The sequence below is a fragment of the Sinohyriopsis cumingii genome, chromosome 14, assembly GCF_028554795.1.
Source record: "Sinohyriopsis cumingii isolate HCF-2022 chromosome 14, ASM2855479v2, whole genome shotgun sequence".
NCBI lineage: Eukaryota > Metazoa > Mollusca > Bivalvia > Unionida > Unionidae > Sinohyriopsis > Sinohyriopsis cumingii.
In genome coordinates this window covers 89,207,327-89,226,847 of record NC_142974.1, presented here as the reverse complement: position 1 = coordinate 89,226,847, position 19,521 = coordinate 89,207,327, and the positions used below count along the sequence as shown (strand labels likewise).

General features: G+C 36.2%; 1 protein-coding gene across 1 annotated transcript in view; it reads left to right on the top strand.

The window, feature by feature from the left end:
• The window catches only part of LOC149784332 (mRNA-capping enzyme-like), a 113,270-nt gene that overhangs the window by 19,545 nt on the left and 74,204 nt on the right, over positions 1–19,521 (top strand). Inside the window, exons 5-6 of the mRNA XM_089932373.1 lie at positions 5,664–5,752; positions 13,582–13,657. Coding sequence (XP_089788499.1) covers positions 5,664–5,752; positions 13,582–13,657 — 165 coding nt within the window. The remainder of the gene's footprint in view (positions 1–5,663; positions 5,753–13,581; positions 13,658–19,521) is intronic.

Here is a 19,521-nt window from a genome sequence, read left to right as displayed (position 1 = left end):
ACTTGGCCTGCAAATAAACCATGCCCCCACTTCTTCCAGGCTTTAAATTATCCTTAATTATTTGGCTTATACACGAGTATATGTGGTTCTTATATTTCTGTGCCAGATATTCATCCATGAAACAACTGACTAAAAACTGAGATTATTGATCAGATCTGGGGAATATTCATTCAGTAGTAGATTAGTGCTATTTTCAGATATTTGCATTTGAACTTAGCTTAGAAAAAAACAGTTTGCATATTTGAGGATTGTATACATGACGTGTTGGGACAAAAAGTTCACTGGAACCTGCTCAAAGAGACCAAGTAAGGGAACCTGAAAAGGCAATCCCTTTAAATGGGTGCTCTTTTGTTAGCATTTTGTGCATCAGCTGTTGAATCAAGTTACGTGGTTGTGTAAGAAAGGTGGTATTTTAAAAGAGGTTTTCTCTAGCATAGGTTTGACTGTTCAACATACAGCATCTATAACTGCTTAAAAAATGTCATACATTCTTATCCATTTGAGGAAGAAATTCCTCTAATTTTGGTGGTTGAGATTAAATAATATTTAATTATTTTAAGAAGAAAGAAGCTTGTCTCCAACAAGTCAGTTTTTTGCCAGTGTGAAACAGTCAGAAAATTGTAGATTTAAAGCTGTAATTTCTGTTTTTAGTAGTTGTTTTATGGATTGATTGCATTATTAAATGAAAGTACTATCTGTAAAAGTATTTAGGAAGTCTTTCTATGGCCACTTCAACTAAAGTAAACATCTGTCAACCTATGCTGCAAAGTCAGACCTGCCAACTCTCATGATTTTACTGTAAGTCTTATGAAAATTATCCTTAAAATATGGACTTACGGCATAATAGTAAAAACTATGAAAAATGATCATCGCCGAAAAATCCGGATAATTGGTTCATCTGTGTTTTGTTGGATCCTGGTTTCATCTTAGAATTAGTGAATTAGTCAGGGAACCAGACTAACTTTACAGCAGCACCCCAGATGCTTTAAACTGCACATATTTGTTCATGTGAAGCATATGCATGATCAGACTGTTGATTATAGAATTTTTAAAATTAATGTCCAGAAAGCGATGCATGAGACGAAGGGAAAATAAGCTTCTAGAAAAGCATTAGTAATCAACACAGAAGAATAAAAAGAAGTATTCAGATTTTTGTGAATCAAAGCTGGAAAGGACACAATCGCGTTTATTAGACGTCATATGCCAATTTGAGTATTCTCGTAGCAGGAGATATGATTGCCGTTGTCATGTAAAATGGAAAAGAATTTCCAAGAACTATGTTAAGTTGAGAGATTGCAACAAGCCATTGAGTTGCATAGGGTTTGGAACAATTTGTGCAACTGTACTAGTGGTAATTAAAGTCTGTGTATACTTTAAAAACGTTTCAGTTGAACATATTGTTTATCTTCGATGTGTTGAACTTCTAATTACGTTTCCAGCTTTACAATAGCAATTATTGATATTCTGTTATGGAAGAAAATCAACTGCCTTACTGAGACGGACTTGTCAGGGTTGGCAGATCTGCAAAGCTCCTATCCTTAGTATACCAAAAAGAAGTACTGATATGCTATTGTATTTCTCATTATTGTTTGATGGTAAGCTCAAAGAGGTCACTTGGTGTGGATGCATGGTAAAGCTCAAAGAGGTCACTTGATTCTACATGGATGCTTGGTAGAGATCAAAGAGGTCACTTGATTCTACATGGATGCTTGGTAAAGCTCAAAGAGGTCACTTGGGTTGAGATGCTTGGTAAAGCTCAAAGAGGTCACTTGACTCTGTGTGGCTGAAAGAGGTCACGTGGGATGGGATGCTTGGTAAAGCTCAAAGAGGTCACTTGACTCAGCGTGGATGCTTGGTAAAGCCAAAAGAGGTCACATGGGATGGGATGCTTGGTAAAGCTCAAAAAGAGGTCACTTGGGATGGGATGCTTGGTAAAGAGCAAAGAGGTCACTTGATTTTGCATGGATGCTTGGTAAAGCTCAAAGAGGTCACTTGACTTAGTGTGGATGCTTGGTAAAGCTCACTGAGGTTATTTGGCTCAGCAGAGATGCTAGCACGACTAAGCTATTGGTTTCAAACTTTGTATGACTAAGCAAAAGTATATCACTTATTCTGACCAGGAGAAAACTGCAAATGAAGGCAGTGACATTCCTGCAGTTTTAAATAATCCTAAAGAAAATTGCATTTAGCTGTAGAAGATAAAAAGCCACTGAATGTGCAGAGACATTTGACTTTTGTTGTTCAAAGACTAGCTTAAGATTTAACTTAAAATATGTATCATTGCAACCAAGTGGGTCTTTGGACTAAATGAATAAGACAAACACAGTGTGAGAAAGATGGAAATTTATGAATGAATTAATAAAGAAAAATATATGATGTAAAAATACAATGAATCTCTCACGCTTTCAACATACAATTTACTCAGATCACTCTACACAACATTCATACATCGAAAATAAACCAAAAATATTAAATCAAAATGAAGTACAGATCCAAGAAACCTCATGGACTGCACATACGCCTCAAACAGTATTTTACACAATAAGAGATTCACATAATCTCGAACATAAATTCTATTAAGATTCAAAATAATCTTAAGAACACAACTAAGATTCAAAATAATCTTATGAACATAACGAAGATTCAAAATAATCTTATGGATATAAAAAAATGCAATGGAACAACAATTGATCCAAACATATGCTTCTAGACCCCTTGTACAGTCGCACGATTCCTTGGGTTGGTTTACACTCTTACCGACCGCTCACACCCTTTATGAATCCACCATGAGTACAGTCATACGTTACACGTACAGACAGCATACAGCACTTTTTCTAATTTGCTACGTCTACGTCCGTGGCACAGACATATGTACATACATACGTATCGACAGCACGTAGCATTAAATGTTCTGAAAACTCCAGATAGCTCTAAGCAACTTTAGACGGCTTCGGACAGCTTCAGACCGCTCTAGTCATATTCACAGTCACATTGACAATCACACTTCATAGACAATCACAGCGACAGTCACAATCAGCTACAATAACAGTCAGAATCAGCTTCAAACACAGTCAGCTACAAACACAGTCAACTACAAACAGTCAGCTACAATACACAGTCAGCTATGAACACAGTCAGCTACGAACACAGAATCAGCTACAATAAAACCAAATTGGACATAATAATAGTTTCTGTATAATCTCTAGATATATGATAATACTTTAAATCTGCGTTGTAATAAACACATTATTATGAGATAAGACATTACAAACCGAATAAGCTTCGCATTTCAAATAAAAATTTAAATTTAACACTTACCCCTATGGCTGGAGAACAATGGAGAGTGTATACTCCTTGACGTGATCCAAAAACGACCAGTGTGGTTTTTAGAAATTGGTCTTACTTAAATCCATAGGAGAGTGAGTACAGGTCAGGGTAGAATACCCGTACATATCATGTTAGTCATGATACCTGTCACAGGTAATCTCTGTGGCTAGGTACATGTTAATACAGTCGCTTACCTGGAAAAACACATTCACCCTAGATAACGTTGTACGCATGTACAACGAGAAATAGTCGAATTGTTTTAAGACAAAACCCAAGTTATTTCTTTGCCTAATTCTGTGACAAGCATCATAGAAGGTCTTTGGCAGTTGTGAAATTTATAATAGAACCTCATGGATCAAAGGAAGCATTGAGTGTATGATGCTTATTGCAATAAAAATACAGTATCTCCATTACTAGTTGTGTGTTGAATTCATATATTACTTGCAGATGGTTAGGATTATACATATCTTGCAGTCACATAATTTGTGTGTTGGAACTGATTAGGGTTATGCATATTTTACTAACACTTGATTGGTGAAATATTAAAATTAAATAAACTGATAATAATTAATCTTCAGCATTAACTTTTAAATTTTATTACAAACTGTACATAAAGGGAATAGAATGTGTTAGTAAATTCAAGGAGTAAAATCAAAGCATTTAAATATTAAAGTAAAACAAACTTAGCCAGCAATAGTACCTCTATTTTTGTCAAGTCCATGTTAGTTGCAAGTGAGACATAGCAGTAACTTCTGTTGACAATATCAAACAGTTTCCTAAGGTCTTGGTTAAAGTGTTTATTAGGTTTTTTATCATGATTGGCTAAGAATTTTTTTTCTATGAGACTTGCACATGCCCCTTTGACCTTGTTATCAGGTTGCAGTTATCTGATATTTAATTAATAATTTGGTTAAAGTTTTTTAATTTCCTTATATTTTAATTCCTCTGGCATAGTGTCCTTTCTTTTGTAGAAAGTATAGTATGTATTACTAATAATAGTATCAAACTTTGTTTTTTTCACTAAAAGTGGCAACAAAGTATAGATCCACATGCCTTTCAGTTCAATTTTATATGTCAAAGGAGCAGTGGCATAGCAACTGCTAAACAACTCTGTTAACTGCATGGGGACCAAAGTTCCTATCAAGTAACTCATTTTATTAGGATGGGATCCACATAATTAAGTTTAGAGAGAGAACCTGAATTTCTTGCTATGTCACTACACTTATATTTAGGTAAATTAATTAATTAAATCATGTATACTTACTTACCATGGATAGTGTACCAAAAATGATAAACAATAATTTCTTTACTAAGAGAAATGATTTCAAATATTTCAAATATTATTATAAATTCTCTAGTGATATATATATAGAAAAGAACATTTTATATATATATATATATATATATATATATATATATATATATATATATATATATATATATATATATTAATCCAAACTATTATTGAGGGTATTACACAATGCTTGCCATGGTACAGATGATCCAACACTGAGACAACCAGATCCAAGTGACATGGATGATGTGTGGGGATGGTTTTTGCGTTATTTAATGACCTCCAGACTAACCTAAGCTATTATGTAAGCTTCCTGTCTAGACCAAGCTTTAGCAATGATTTGCTACCTGACACAGTGTCTCTTGGTGTGAGTTAGTTCCCTTACATACGGATGGTATTTAGTAAATTAGACCTAGAAGTTCTTTCATTGTTGATGTTTAAGTCTTGATCATTGCTGCCATTAAAGATCAAAAGCCATTGATGGGTGTTTTTCAAACTTGACATGAATCATTAAGAAGCTGCAATACACTCGCTTGTCCTTTTGACCATGGGCATACAGTCAGTCATAGAAAATGTTTGTTAGGGTTGTTTAAGTGTTTTCAATTGTTTACATTTCCTAAAACCCTTGCTGAAATATATTCTTACTTTGGATGAATCATTTTAAAACTGAGACCATTTATTCTGTATTTTTTTCCAAAGACACTGGTTTAGGAAAAGCAGATAGAGAAAATATTTGCTGAGCCCATGGGAAAGGCATTTACTCAGCATCATATAGCCAAGAATATGTTGAACATGCTGTTAAAATTGACTAACCAGATGTCTTGTGTCCTTGTTTCAGTCATTCTATCATTAAGTAATCAGTAGATGTAGTATGATGTTCCTTAGCAGATAACAGCAGAAGTTTTAGATCCAGCCATATGGTGCTAGTTAGTATATGGGGTAAACACAGTGGGATGGGGTGGGCATCACAAGCAACTTATAAAATGTAGATATTTGCAATGGCTTTCATCACTAATCTCTAGTTTTACTTCTTGTATTACAGTCATGATGAGGCCCCATCAGAAGAGCAGACCCAAACTTTCCTGGACATTGCTTCCAGATTCATTGTGCAGAAACCTCTGGAAATTATAGGTCAGAGAATAGCGCATAAAGGTCATAATAAGAAAAATATTTTGATATGGGGTTGATTTATTTTGTATACATATACATCTAAAACCATGTCATATTATAGTCGGAAATTGTTGAGCTTAGTTCATATAAAACAATTTGTGCAGTGATTAATTCACACTGTAGAGATGGTAAATATAATGTTGCAGTTCAATGTATTTGACCCTTAGGGTTCATTCTAGGAGTGTGCCCTGGACCAGTAATGCACTGAGACAACATACGAGTCCTTAAACCTAAATTTGAGGGTCACCTGACACTTTTTCTTAGGAATTCACAACTGCATAATGTTGATTTTTGTTGGCCTCTATAGACATTGAAAGTTTCTGGAGTTTTGAAGGGTAATGCTATTGGCATGGTATTGGATAAGATTGACTAAAGCAGACCAGTTAAAATAGCTAACACAAATGTATCTCACATGAACAAAAGTGTGTTAGAATGGTGGTTCCATTTAGGACCTACTAGTAAGCAGATATTATATGCCCATATTTTGGAAAGTGCATCATTTCCTATGCTTCTGTATGTCCATTTGTTATTTACCTGTTCATTTCTGCATGATAATTTAATTCTACAGCAGACATTGTTAACAGATAATGGATAGCTTGCACTTGGGCCAAGGAAAACACCTGTTGATATTTTAAAAAATTAAAGGGTTAAAGGTCAAGGCCACTAACTGCAACAATAAAAATGGTTTCTACACAATAACATTAGTTTTGCATCACATACGTGGACCAAGCTTGGTTGGTAGCTTGCACTTTGAGTAAAGATCATTTTGGGGGTGAAAACTTTATATTTATTTGATTGAAAGAAGAAAAATGGATTTTGCAGAGTAACATTTGTTCAGAACTACAGAGTAAGACCAAAGTTTGTTGATAGCTTACACCTGTTGAAGGGGTACAGAGTCAAGGGCATGGTTATGGTGAATTAAAAAAGAAATATCATTTCTGCACTATAATTTGAATTATACATTACATACCTAAATCAAACTTTATTCATAGCTTGCATATGGGGTAAGAAAGAAGCCTGTTGATTAAATTGCAAAAGGTCAAATTTTAAGGTCGCTGACTGGAAGAGAAAACATATTTTCTGCACAATGACATTATTTCTTCATCATAAACCCAGACCAAACTCTGTGCATAGCTTGCACATGGGGTAAGGAAAAAGCATATGTTGATGGTTAGTGGTCCAGATCACTGTACTAAAAGAAGCAAAATAGTTTTGGCACACAGGTTTCAGTTCTTGATCATGTACCTTCACCAATTTTATGACTTACTTTTACTTTGGGTAAGGAAGAAACCTAGTGATTTTGGTGTCCATAGATCAAAGATCAAGACCACTGGAACTGAAAGACAAAAAATAGTGTTTGCACAATAACATTACTTCCTCATCACAGACCTGGATGAAACTTTAAGAATAGCTTGCACACAGTATAAAGAAGAAGCCTATTGAGTTAGGGTTTGAAAGGTTAAAGGTGACTGACTGAAAAGAAAAAATGGTTTCTGAACAAAAATTTCAACTCTTGATCATGTACCTTCACAAACTCTGTGGATGACTAGCCTGTTGGGCAAAAAAAAAGAGTTTATTGATTTTGGATTCTGAAAGGTCAAATGTTCATAGTCACTAACTTGAAGAAGACAACTTGTTTCTGAACAAGAATTTTAGCTCTTGAACCATGTGACTTCACCAGACTGTGTGGATGGCTTGCATACTGGATAAGAAAGAAGTCTCTGGGTTTGGCGGTCAAACATTCAGAGTTCTTGGTTGGTCATTGACTCGAAGAAAAGAATAGTTTTTGCATAACTTCTGATTATTGTAGACCATTTACCTTGAGCAAAGTTTGCTTAGGGTTTGCACATTTAGTATGGAAAGGCCTGTTGATGTTGTGGTCGAAAGTATAAAAAAAAGTCATTGTCATTATGGTTATAAAAAAAGACGATTTTGCAGTAAAATGTTCTCTTGCTCTTGGGTACTAAAGAAGACTGTATTCCTTGACTCAGACTAAGATAATGATCCTAATATTTAGCTTACACTCACACAGAAAAATAAACTATGTATTAGATGTTTACAGAATAAAATAAAGAATCAGTGATTCTGGTCAGGTACACAATAAAGCTTTCAGAAGGTGCCCGGGTACTTGGGTAGCCGCCTGTTCATAATGACACTGATAATAAAATTAGTCATTGGGTACCCGTTTAGTTTACCGCTCCAATGGTCTAGTGGTTATAGTGTTTACCTTGGATGTGGGAGGTCACGGGTTTCAACCCTGGCCGAGTCATACCAAAGACTTATAAAAATGATACTAATAGATGTCTCATTAGGTGCTTGGCATTAAGAGGTTAGGAGGTTAGTGTTAGGACTGGTCAGCCTGGTGTCAGAATAATATGACTGGGTGGGACATCATGCAACACGTCAGCAGCAAGATGCCCCAGTGCTCTCTCTGCATCACTATAAACTGCCACACTGCAAACATTGTAGTGATATGCACGACATCCAAGCAAACCTAACAACTTGCTTATCTCCTACAGCAGAACAACTCGATAACTGCCTGCGTTCATTGCTTGACAAACATGCCCCAGCTACCAAGTGCAGAGTATCAATTCAAAAGTGTTCTCCATGGTATAGCAGTGTTAGGGACCAACTTTGCACTGCTAAAAGAGACCGCCATAAAGCTGAGAGGCTTTGGCTTTCCACAGACTCACTATTCATAAGCAAATCTATGAAGCCTCTAAGAAGAATGTCACAAATATAGTCCATGCAGCGAAATCAGCCCACTTCACTACTAAGATCATGGAAAGTTGCAGCTGCAAAGAGCTCTTTGAGATTACTAACAAGCTAATGTAAAGGAACAAATCTACACCACTTCCAACTACCTTCTCTCCAGTCAACCTTTTGGACATGTTTGCAAATTTCTTCTGTGACAAAGTACAAACCATTAGAGATAAGCTTGACACCACAATTTCAATTGACTCATCGTCACCATACAGTTGGGATACAGAATTTGAGCAGCAACCATTAGCAGCATTTGAACCTGTCTCTATGGATTTCATACATACCACCCTGATGAAGAGTGCACCAAAGGCATGTGAACTTGATCCAATTCCAACATCACTGCTGCTTGAGTGCTTAGATCCAGTATTGCCTTCACCAACTGATGTTATTAATACCTCTTTCTCATCCGGGGAATTCCCATCATTTTTCAAACCTGCCATTGTAAAGCCTCTGTTGAAGAAACCAACACTGGACCATAACGATTTAAAGAACTACCATCCAGTTTCTAATCTCTCATTGATATAAAAAATCTTAGAAAAGGTTGTTCTATCCCAGCTTGTATCTCATCTGAATTCAAACGGTCTTTTTAGCAATGTACAATCTGCATATTGCCCTTGCCACAGTACTGAAACTACTCTTCTAAAAGTAGTTAATGACATTCTCTCTGCGTTGGATAGCGGAAAGATTACAGTCCTCACCCTCCTTGATTTGTCAGCAGCATTTGACAAATAGACCATGATATATTACTTCACCATCTCCAGTATGCATTTGGCATTCATGATACAGCCTTACTGTGGTTCAAGTCATACTTGGTCAACAGGACACAAATTGTATCTGCAAATGGAATACACTCCAGCCCAGTTGATCTATGTTGTGGTGTTCCACAGGGATCTGTTCTTGGACCTGTTCTGTTCATTCTATATACTCAGTTGCTCTCAAGTGTCATAGATCATCATCCAGTGTCTCACTAATTGTATGCTGATGACACCCAAATATACAACTCTAGCCACCCACATACATGCCAACCATTATGCTTTTGGCGTAATCATTGCGCTTTTTTCCACTAAATTACGCCTTACGCGTAAACGTGTATGGATTACGCTTTTTCGGTATAGCCATCTTCCAAAAACAAAAATTGTTTGTTTTCTCATTTTTATTAACATCTCGTTAATCCCGCAGACCATATTTTAGAAAAGACGGCTTCTACATACCTACACTATAAGAGTACGCTTTCCTAACAGTTCTATTTATAGCAACTATCCTATTACCCAGAAACATGCTGGTTCTACTTTCAAACTTTCGACCTTGTATTCTATTTATAACAGCTGTATGGCTTAGTGAGGAGAAAACAGACTGGTTTTCTAATTTTTAATATTCACAGATTTTTTTCTTCTAATTTATATTTAGTACAGAACCAGTCTATAGCTATTTGGTGCTGAAAAGTATAATTTATTTTAGTTGATGCGTGTATGAGAGCAAAAATGTCTCCTTTCAAATAATTTCACAGATGGATTGGAAAAAGGCCAATAATAAACGAAACATAAAAGTAACAGAATCCACCAAAGATGAGGACATGAGGGCAGCATCATGTGACATCTATTGCAGGCCGTGTGGAAATAATTTTACTGTTTGGCACTAAAAGTCATCAGATGTATTCTAGTCGATGTTTGTGTTAGTAGAGCACATATTTTTTCAAAGAATTTCACAGGTGCATCAGAAAAAGACACAAAAAAAACAACAACGAATCCTTCAAAGATGAATACATAAATGGCATAATACATTGTTCCATTCTTGGGCACAGGGGCTCTCATCATTGCTTAAAATTGACCTGTCATACATGTACTATATAGTATATGTATGACAGGTCAGTTTTAAGCAATGATACGAGTCCCTGTATTCTAGGGCAGCATCATGCTCATTTTAATATTGGGCATGGTGGTAAATTTTATGTGGAGAAACACTTGAAAACAAAGAAACATTGTATTAGCTCCTCTTACGAACTCCATTACTAAGGTAACTTATCTACAGCAGAACTAAATTGCGGACATGAATGTTATAAATGCAGAGGTGTTATTTTCCGAGTTCTAGAAAGATAATGAAGATCTTGCTATTGGTGCAGAAGCAAGAGAATTCATAGAACACAATTCTTCTCTAGTTGTGAAGGTGTTTGATGATAATGTTAGAGATTATTATGCTACAGCCTGTGATTACATGCTCCAGAAATTCCCCTATGGAGATGAAGTGCTTTTAAATGCTTCATTTGCTGATGTAAATGAGAGACAGTCAAAAAGCTTCAAAAGTGTTAGATTCTTTGTCAAGAGATATCCCTTTCTATTGCCTACCTTGGCTCATCTGGAAGGAGAATTCCTGCAGTATAAAGTTGGGATTCTTCCTGACAATATACTTAATGCAGATAGATTTGATGTGCTGTGGCACCTTATTTCCCAGCTAAAAGACACAATCACTGGAAGATATAAATTTCCTCTTCTTTATCACGTTATGAAAGGAGTATTGGTTCTTTACCATTCTAATGCAGACTGAGAGATTGTTCAGTATTGTTAACAAAAATAAAAGTGAATTCAGATCCAGGCTCAGTAACCCAGTACTTTGTGCTCTCCTGGTGTGCAAAACATTCATGGTCTCAGCTGGTACAAAGTGTTTTAAAATGCAACATGAAAATCTGTTGCTTTCGAAAGCTAAAAGTGCTACATATGAAAACTTAAGCAGTATATGATGTTAAAAGACGAGAGGGGCAAATAAATCATTGTTTATTGAATTTTTAGCATTTTATTTGTGGATTCCTCTTTTTCTGCATGGATTCCTCTTTTTGTCCACTTGGATTACACTTTTTCCTCGTCAGGGGTTGGCAGGTATGCACCCAGCTGAAGTTGATGCTACCATCCAAGGTGTAGAGAGGTGCATTTCTGATGTGAAATCGTGGATGACATGTAACAAGCTGCAGATGAATGATGATAAAACTAAGGCCATTCTGATCACAACACAAAGACATTCTCATTCACATCCTTTAATAAATATCAGCAACACCAACATTAAATTCACACAGTCAGTACGAAACATAGGTGTTACTATGGACAGTACTCTCACATTGCACCAACATGTCATGAACATATGCAAGGCTGCATATCTTGAGCTGAGACGCATCAGCTCAATTCGCAAATATCTTTCAGTTGATGCCACTGAAACACTTGTGTGTTCATTAGTACTTTCAAGACTGGACTATTGTAACTCAATTCTGTCTGGTTCATCTCAATATCTGCTCCAGAAACTTCAAAAAGTTCAAAACACAGCTGCTCGGATTATAACTAGAGTACCACAATCAGAGCACACCTCTCCGCTGCTCTGTACCCTACACTGGCTACCCATTCGATCCAGAATCAAACACAAAATTTGTTCTCTGTGCTACGTTTCATAGACAGACACTAATCCAACATACCTATCTGACCTCACCCATGTGTACACACCAGCAAGATACTTATGCTCCTCTTCTGACAATCGTATACTCATTATTCCCACTATGAAAACAAAGTCATATGGACAGTGTTCTTTTGCATACCAGGGCCCAGCAACGTGGAATGAATTGCCCACTGAACTTAGACACAAAGACACAGTGATTCCATTCAAGAGTGCTCTAAAAACTCACTTATTTCGACTGCAAGAACAAACTTAAAGACCTAATGTTTCCTACCTTAAGTATTCTGAGCATGTTTTTTTTGTTTTCTAATTTCATGGTGTTTGTTTTTGTAATCATATCATTATACATTTTTTTATCTTATAGTTGTTGTCTAATGTTGTAAAGCGCTTAGAGCTTCTAAAGATTAGGCGCTATACAAAGTCCTCATTATTATTATTATATGACTGATTTTTTTTTTAAAGCTACATTAAAAATTCAAATCACAAACACTCACACCTGTTTAGTTCATATAAAAGAACTAGGTTTTCAAGTTCAGATCAAAGATTTTATCTGGTGATATCAGGAGTGAGTGAGACACCAAATAATTAGTACTGTTCAAGGCTCATGTTATGCCCATTTATTCATCATAGTCCTCCATCTTGTGATCTTATATTTTTGATGTGTGACCATTTGGCTTTGTATGTCAGTTTCCTGATTTTCTAGTTATAGTAACTGTACATAACATGTTTCAAAGAAAACAGACTGGTTTCTTAAAATTGAACCATGTGTCACAGATTTATTATAGTTTGATACACTCTTAAGTAGCAGACCAGTCAGTATTGGTAAAAAGAACATGGCACCAAATATTACATGAAATGGGCATTATTGATGTGTCTTGTGGATGTTATATGACTGAAAAGTGATAGAAGAGGGATTTTGTTAAACTGAAGAACATGTTGCATCAAGAAAAAGATAACTCAATGGTGCTTTACAAAAATTGAAAGAGGAATTTGACTGTGATGCAATACAGGATTAAGAATTTGCGGATTTGAACTTTATGACCATTCAGCAGAAGTTAAGCATGACTAGTTAAACATAAAGTGAATGTTGTGTAAAAATAATTTAATTTTGTTTTTTGTCTGTATCCTTGTCTAATTCACATGGATTAAGCTGATTTCGGACAAGAATTTTAACTAATTATAGATCCAGGTAAGTAGCAAAAATAAATGTATGTTTTTTATATGGTTTTCTGTATATATGGCATGTATTATGTAGAATAATCTTTCAAGCTCAGATTACGCTTTTTGCCACTCATATTAGTGATAATTATGCTTATACTGGGGAGGGGGGGGGGGCTATTGGCATGTATGGACTTACAACAACATGGTTCATGATCACATTTAATATATAATTACCCTTGGATCAGATACCTGGGTAACTGATCATTAAGATTGACCTGTCTTAAAATGTTGACACCTTTAGTAGACAAATGTATTTGATTCTGGACAAGGTCAGCTACAAAATACAACCTTACATAACTCATAGCATCTAATGAATAAAAAGAACTTAATAAATGATACATAACAATTTGAACTTGATTGTTATACTTTTTCAGGTGTGCATTGTACACATGGCTTCAACAGGACAGGATTTCTGATTGCATCCTACCTTGTAGAGAAAATGTCATGGAGGTGAGTCTTGAATGTCGTGTTATTATCATTAGCTGTTGAGAATATAGGGCATTTTAATATCTATGTATAGTTGATAAATGTTAACAGTCATGTCTGTTATTTGATCTGTCTCCCTGTCCGTTCATTATAGTTAGGTGAAGTAGTTTTTCTAGCCAAGGTCAGAACCTGCTCCAGATATTTGGGTGTTGTAGTCCTGATTTTAGATGAAACAAACAAAAACAGTTTGCTTGATTACTGTGAATTCATTACTTGATATAGGTCATTACAGCAGCTTGTACAAGCACAATAAATTGTGTAGAATATAACTCATTAGATTAGTGAATGTCTTACTGCAATAGGTTTAATTCAGATTGAATATTACTTCAAAGACTGATTTGCCCACACATATCAGATCATAAGAGCTTGAAAACATGTTGAGGGAAAAAAGTATGCCAGCATTAGAAGCAACATAGGAGTTTTATCTTCTTTGACACATTGTCTTATCAGACCCAGTCATGTCCTCTCTGCTACCCTCCAACATACTGTTTTGTTTACAGAAAAGGGGGTGGGGGTTCAGTAGGTAGCATGGATGACATGATCAAAGACTGCAATGGCATTATGCTTCCCTGATAGCCGAAGTTATATTTATGCTAATGCATGAAAACAAAAGAAGTTAGAAAGCCTCAATCATTTGTGGACTGAGTTGTCACTGTTGTTGCTGACAGTCTTATTTGCTGAAAGAGAAAACACAATGCAGCAACTACATATATGGGACTAAATGCAGACAGATCTCTGCTTTAATCAAAAGGTTACCACTGTCAAACAGTGACACCTTATTTCTCCAGACTTCTCATGCAGGTGAGAATGGGTCTGCATAATAAATCTGCATGGTCACTGGAAATAATTTCATGTATGAGATAATCTGATGAATGACAAATAAAAAATTAAATGTTTTTCTTCATATATAATATTAAACAGTTTGATGCAAATCTTTGTATAATGCACTGTTGTTGATCAAAATCAGGCCTTAAATTGATAAAACATTTTAAGTGAGAGACTCAGAATTGTACTCAAAACTAAGTTTTAGAAATTGTAGTTTAAACCAAGCAATAGATAAAAAATAAATTCAGGAATATTTGAAAGGAACAAAGGATCATATGTTGAAAAGTTCATGCAGTTTATGTTAATAACTTTTGAAAGGAGTTGTTGTTGTTGTTGTTGTACGGTTTAATGCCATTTTTCAGCACACGATAGGGCTATACATGGCGGCCAGTATTAATGGTGGAGGAAGAACCCGGGAAAACCCCGGAAAGAACCACCGACCCACGAGAAGCTACTGGCAAGCTTTCTCACATACCCACATTGGCTGAATCCTAGACTCGAACCTACGCAGACAGAGGTGAGATGGCAGTGATCCGTAGCGGAGAACGCTTTAGACCACTCGACCACTCGGGGCCCCCTTTTGAAAGGAGTTGTTTCCTCTTAAAAATACATTTCTTGATCATGATACTGTAGGAATACTATCACTTCCTCACAAATCCAGCCCTTCCAGCTAAAATATTAAGCAATGAGGACTAAATACTGTCTGGCGCCATATGTGGCAATCAGGTAGAATGATCTGATTTTGATATAAGGTATTAGTGCCAAATCCTGAGTGTACCTATTTGTACTGAGTAGCACACTCTCTCCTATTGACTGATGTCATAAACCGTCTACAAGAATGTTGGAGGAGATTCAACATTGGAGCAAGCTGGAGGAGTTTCTTCTTTTCAGGAAAGTGTACTAAAGCTATATTTCCAACTTTTTCTTTCTCCTGTCCATTTAAGACAAAGTCTTGTTTTCCATTGTATAATTACAACTTTGTCATAAACATAGATGTCCTTCTTCTTGCACAGACTGCCTCTTGGCTTTGGTCATTCATAATATGATTCATAGCATAATTGTGTTGTGTAAAGTCTGTGCTTTAGATATCTCCAGAGTTGCAGCAGTTATTTAAATTCATAATAAATGCATGTCACTGCATAATTTTCAATTCAAACAAATAAGTTTTTTATTGATAGTTTATAGTCATAGTGTCCACCTCAGAGTTATTAAAAGTGACACTTCAGTGACTTTGCTTATATAGGCAATCTTTTAGGCCTTTCTTACAGGTAAGTTTACACCAAATATTTTATATAATAGCGTCCACTTTGTTGTTACTAAAAGTCATATTGCAATAGGTAGTCTCTAAGGCATTTCTTACAGTTAAGTTTATACCATATACCATATACTTCACAGCTATTCAGAGTGACATTTCAGTGTCTTGTATAAGCTGCCATATTAGCCCATTTGTCTCTGGTAACTTTACACATTGTGGTGTAGTAGCTCAGTAACATCCACTCCTTGTGTTCATAAAGAAGGCTGCATGGCTGACTACACCTGTGTAATATTGTCTGCTCCAAGTCTTGTTGCAGAATTAGACCATGAGAAATGCATATCAATATACTCTGTTTGGCCTGGAAGTTAGTGAGCTTCATTACTGTGAGCACAAGCTGAAAAGAAGGGAAAGCACAGAAATGAACTCTGGGAGACAAGGACACAATTAGCATTGACGCAGATGTCATCTCTGTCAACATTTTCCTGTTGGGTCATCTCTGTCAACATTTTCCTGTTGGGTCATCTCTGTCAACCTATTCCTGATATTGAATAAACTGCTTCACATCAAAGTCTTTTAAAAAAAGGATATTTACTTAGTGATCATCTGGTAGTTACCATATCCCAATTGGGATGATCTGCTAGTATGATGGGCCACCACTTTAGGCAGTCTTCATCAACTACATCTCACATTGTACAAGAAGCTTTGGCATTGCCACTTTCTTCTAGAGATGATGAAGTACACTGAAAAAGCTCCATCTTTGTTAATCCCAGTAATGACATGTTAAGACTGCTTCTGGGTTTCAATCAAAGAAGTCTTTTGATTGTTACCATTAGAGTTTGGCTCTCCTTCGTCATCTGCAGTTTACTCCAGAGTTCTAGCATCAGTTGATGCTAGTCAAGAAAGATCTACTGGCTTTAAATTGTTAATGCAGTTTGGTTTAGTGGCAAACATACAGAGCATTCTATAAGGCAAGTCACAGGCAGACACATAGCAGGCATGGGAATGTTGAAGACCTCACCAATAAGCACCTCAGATGCTGTCATGTACAGTGAAAGTAGGGACTGGTTTAGTGGATCACATGTCCCATAATCCACACAAGCATAAGGAACTTAAAAGGTTATGAAGGGTAAACTGGCCCAGTTCCATCATGATCAGACTCTGCCATCCAAATAGGATCGCACAGTCAGTACTAAAGCGGATCTGGCCTACTATGTTGAGTGATGGACCTGCTTCCATTAATCAGTATGATCAGACATCAGGACAATGGCACTCATAGGGATCAGTTTATCCATGGTGATCCTACAATTGATAATGTTATAGAGGATAAATGGTCCTATTCTGTCATGTTCAGACTCTGATACCTGAATCAAAATGAGATCAATACTGAAGGCAATCTTGCCTATAGGATTGAATGATGGACCAGGTTATGCTGTTCAGTAGTATCTCATATGCCATCCTGATATCAGAGCATTGGTACTACAGTGTACTTAGCTTGCTCAGTAGCCAGTTTAGTGCTACAGTACCTAGTTTATATGGATTCTTCTCAGGGAAAACAGTCCTGCCGATTCAGTACATGATCAAAACCATGGCTATCATGAATCAATATGGATGAAAGCATAAAGATGGGGATCATTTCCACCACAATTTCTCTCCATGCCATCAGATATAGATTGCTTACTGTCAACACTGAATCCAAACTAGCCTTCAGACATGCTGGAGGGGAATACTCATGTATTCTGTCCCCACATCTGTACACTGGTACTCATTAGAAAGAGGCATCCTGTTAATGGAGATATACTGTCAGTTACTGCAGTGGTCTAGTTTAGTGTCTTTGTGCCCAGTTGGACCTAGGCAGATGATAGGCCCATACTTATTGAAGAATGTTATAGGCATAATACCTTACAGATCCGTATTTTCCTAATGCCATCATCGACCGACAGGATTTTCTGTTATAGCAAATTTTTTATATTGACTACAGGTTTCAGCCCCAGATACCTCGACCATGAATGACACATCTACCATTAAGTATTATGAACCTGTCTGTACAAGAAGGATGTGATGGCTCTGTTTCATTAAGACTGATGGTTTTAATTGTGTATGGCCACCACAGATTAAGACTGAACTTGGCTATCAGGTTTGATTTGTGTATGACCACAACAGATTAAGACTGAACTTGGCTATCAGGTTTGAATTGTGTATGGCTGCCACAGATTCTTATACAGCCTTTTATTATGACTGAGGTGACAGGTTTGAATTGTGTATGGCCACCACAGATTCTTATACAGCCTTTTATTATGACTGAGGTGACAGGTTTGAATTGTGTATGGCCGCCACAGATTCTTATACAGCCTTTTATTATGACTGAGGTGACAGGTTTGAATTGTGTATGGCCACCACAGATTCTTATACAGCCTTTTATTATGACTGAGGTGACAGGTTTGAATTGTGTATGGCCACCACAGATTCTTATACAGCCGTTTATTATGACTGAGGTGACAGGTTTGAATTGTGTATGGCCACCACAGATTCTTATACAGCCTTTTATTATATGCTCAGTTTTTTTCCTCATTAACTTTACATTGTCAGAATTGTTCAGTATTACTCGATACTGAACTCACGCAACAATACACATATAGGATTCACATACATAAAGGAACTACTTTCTATTGTAAACAAACAATGGATGCAGACGCCAGCACTTTTGATTTGTAAACTAATCATATACACTTGCATAAGAGGCTCTTTACGTTGTGGTTGTTTAAATTTGTTTGTGAATGAACTAAAACATGTTTCATGGACTGCCACATACCAGCTGCTTTGGCACAATCTGCATTGATACAATGTTACGGATTTAGGCTAGCTACATAAGATACGCAAGATAAGGTCCTTACAAATAACATACAAGTGACAAGTCATATACTCTCTTCTTTAGCTGCTGATAAGAATGGCAAAATAAAATATACTTACAGTTTTACATCCTGAATTTCCTCAAAATGTATTTTCTTAATTCTGCAAATCCGAATTACATGAGCCATGTCATAGGTTTTCAATCTGGATTACACATTTCGAAATTGTGCTGTAATTTCGATGATAAGTGCAATTGCATCCTCCTCACTGCACTCAAAATGAAATAAGCATTAAATTCCATGGTGTCTTTTTGATAATTGCAATTGAAAACTTCATATTTTCCCCACATTATGATTTAAAACATTCACTGACAGAAACAGAAACACATTTGCAGATGTAAATACGCTTCTTCCGTGCCGTTTCAATTCGATGTATTTCATGTATAATTTGCACAGATGAATCCAGTCCAAAATCACAAACTTTCGTCAAATCGAAACAAAATACCAAAATATATTCATTCCAGATCAAATGGAAAAGTTGTTGCAGTGTGCATTCATTCACAATATGACTGCAAATTTCAGTTTTAACTAGGCACGACTATTTCTTTTAAAAGTTATGTCGAGCACGCGACTAAGTTCAAATTTATCTGGGTGGAGTTATGTGCGCATTAATAATGATGTTATAGTGTAATGACAAATCTGCGCTTGTGTATTTAGTTTGGAATACGGCATTCATTCATTTACGTTGTTTCTTGTAGTGTATTTTGTTTATATAATTAAACCTTAGGTAGAATTTTTAAAAAATGAGCATGTACTAAAAAGGTTACTTCATTTGTATGGGAAAATATGAACTCGTTTTGTCAGAAGGATATACTGCACTCCCAAGGTCATGCAGTATTCCA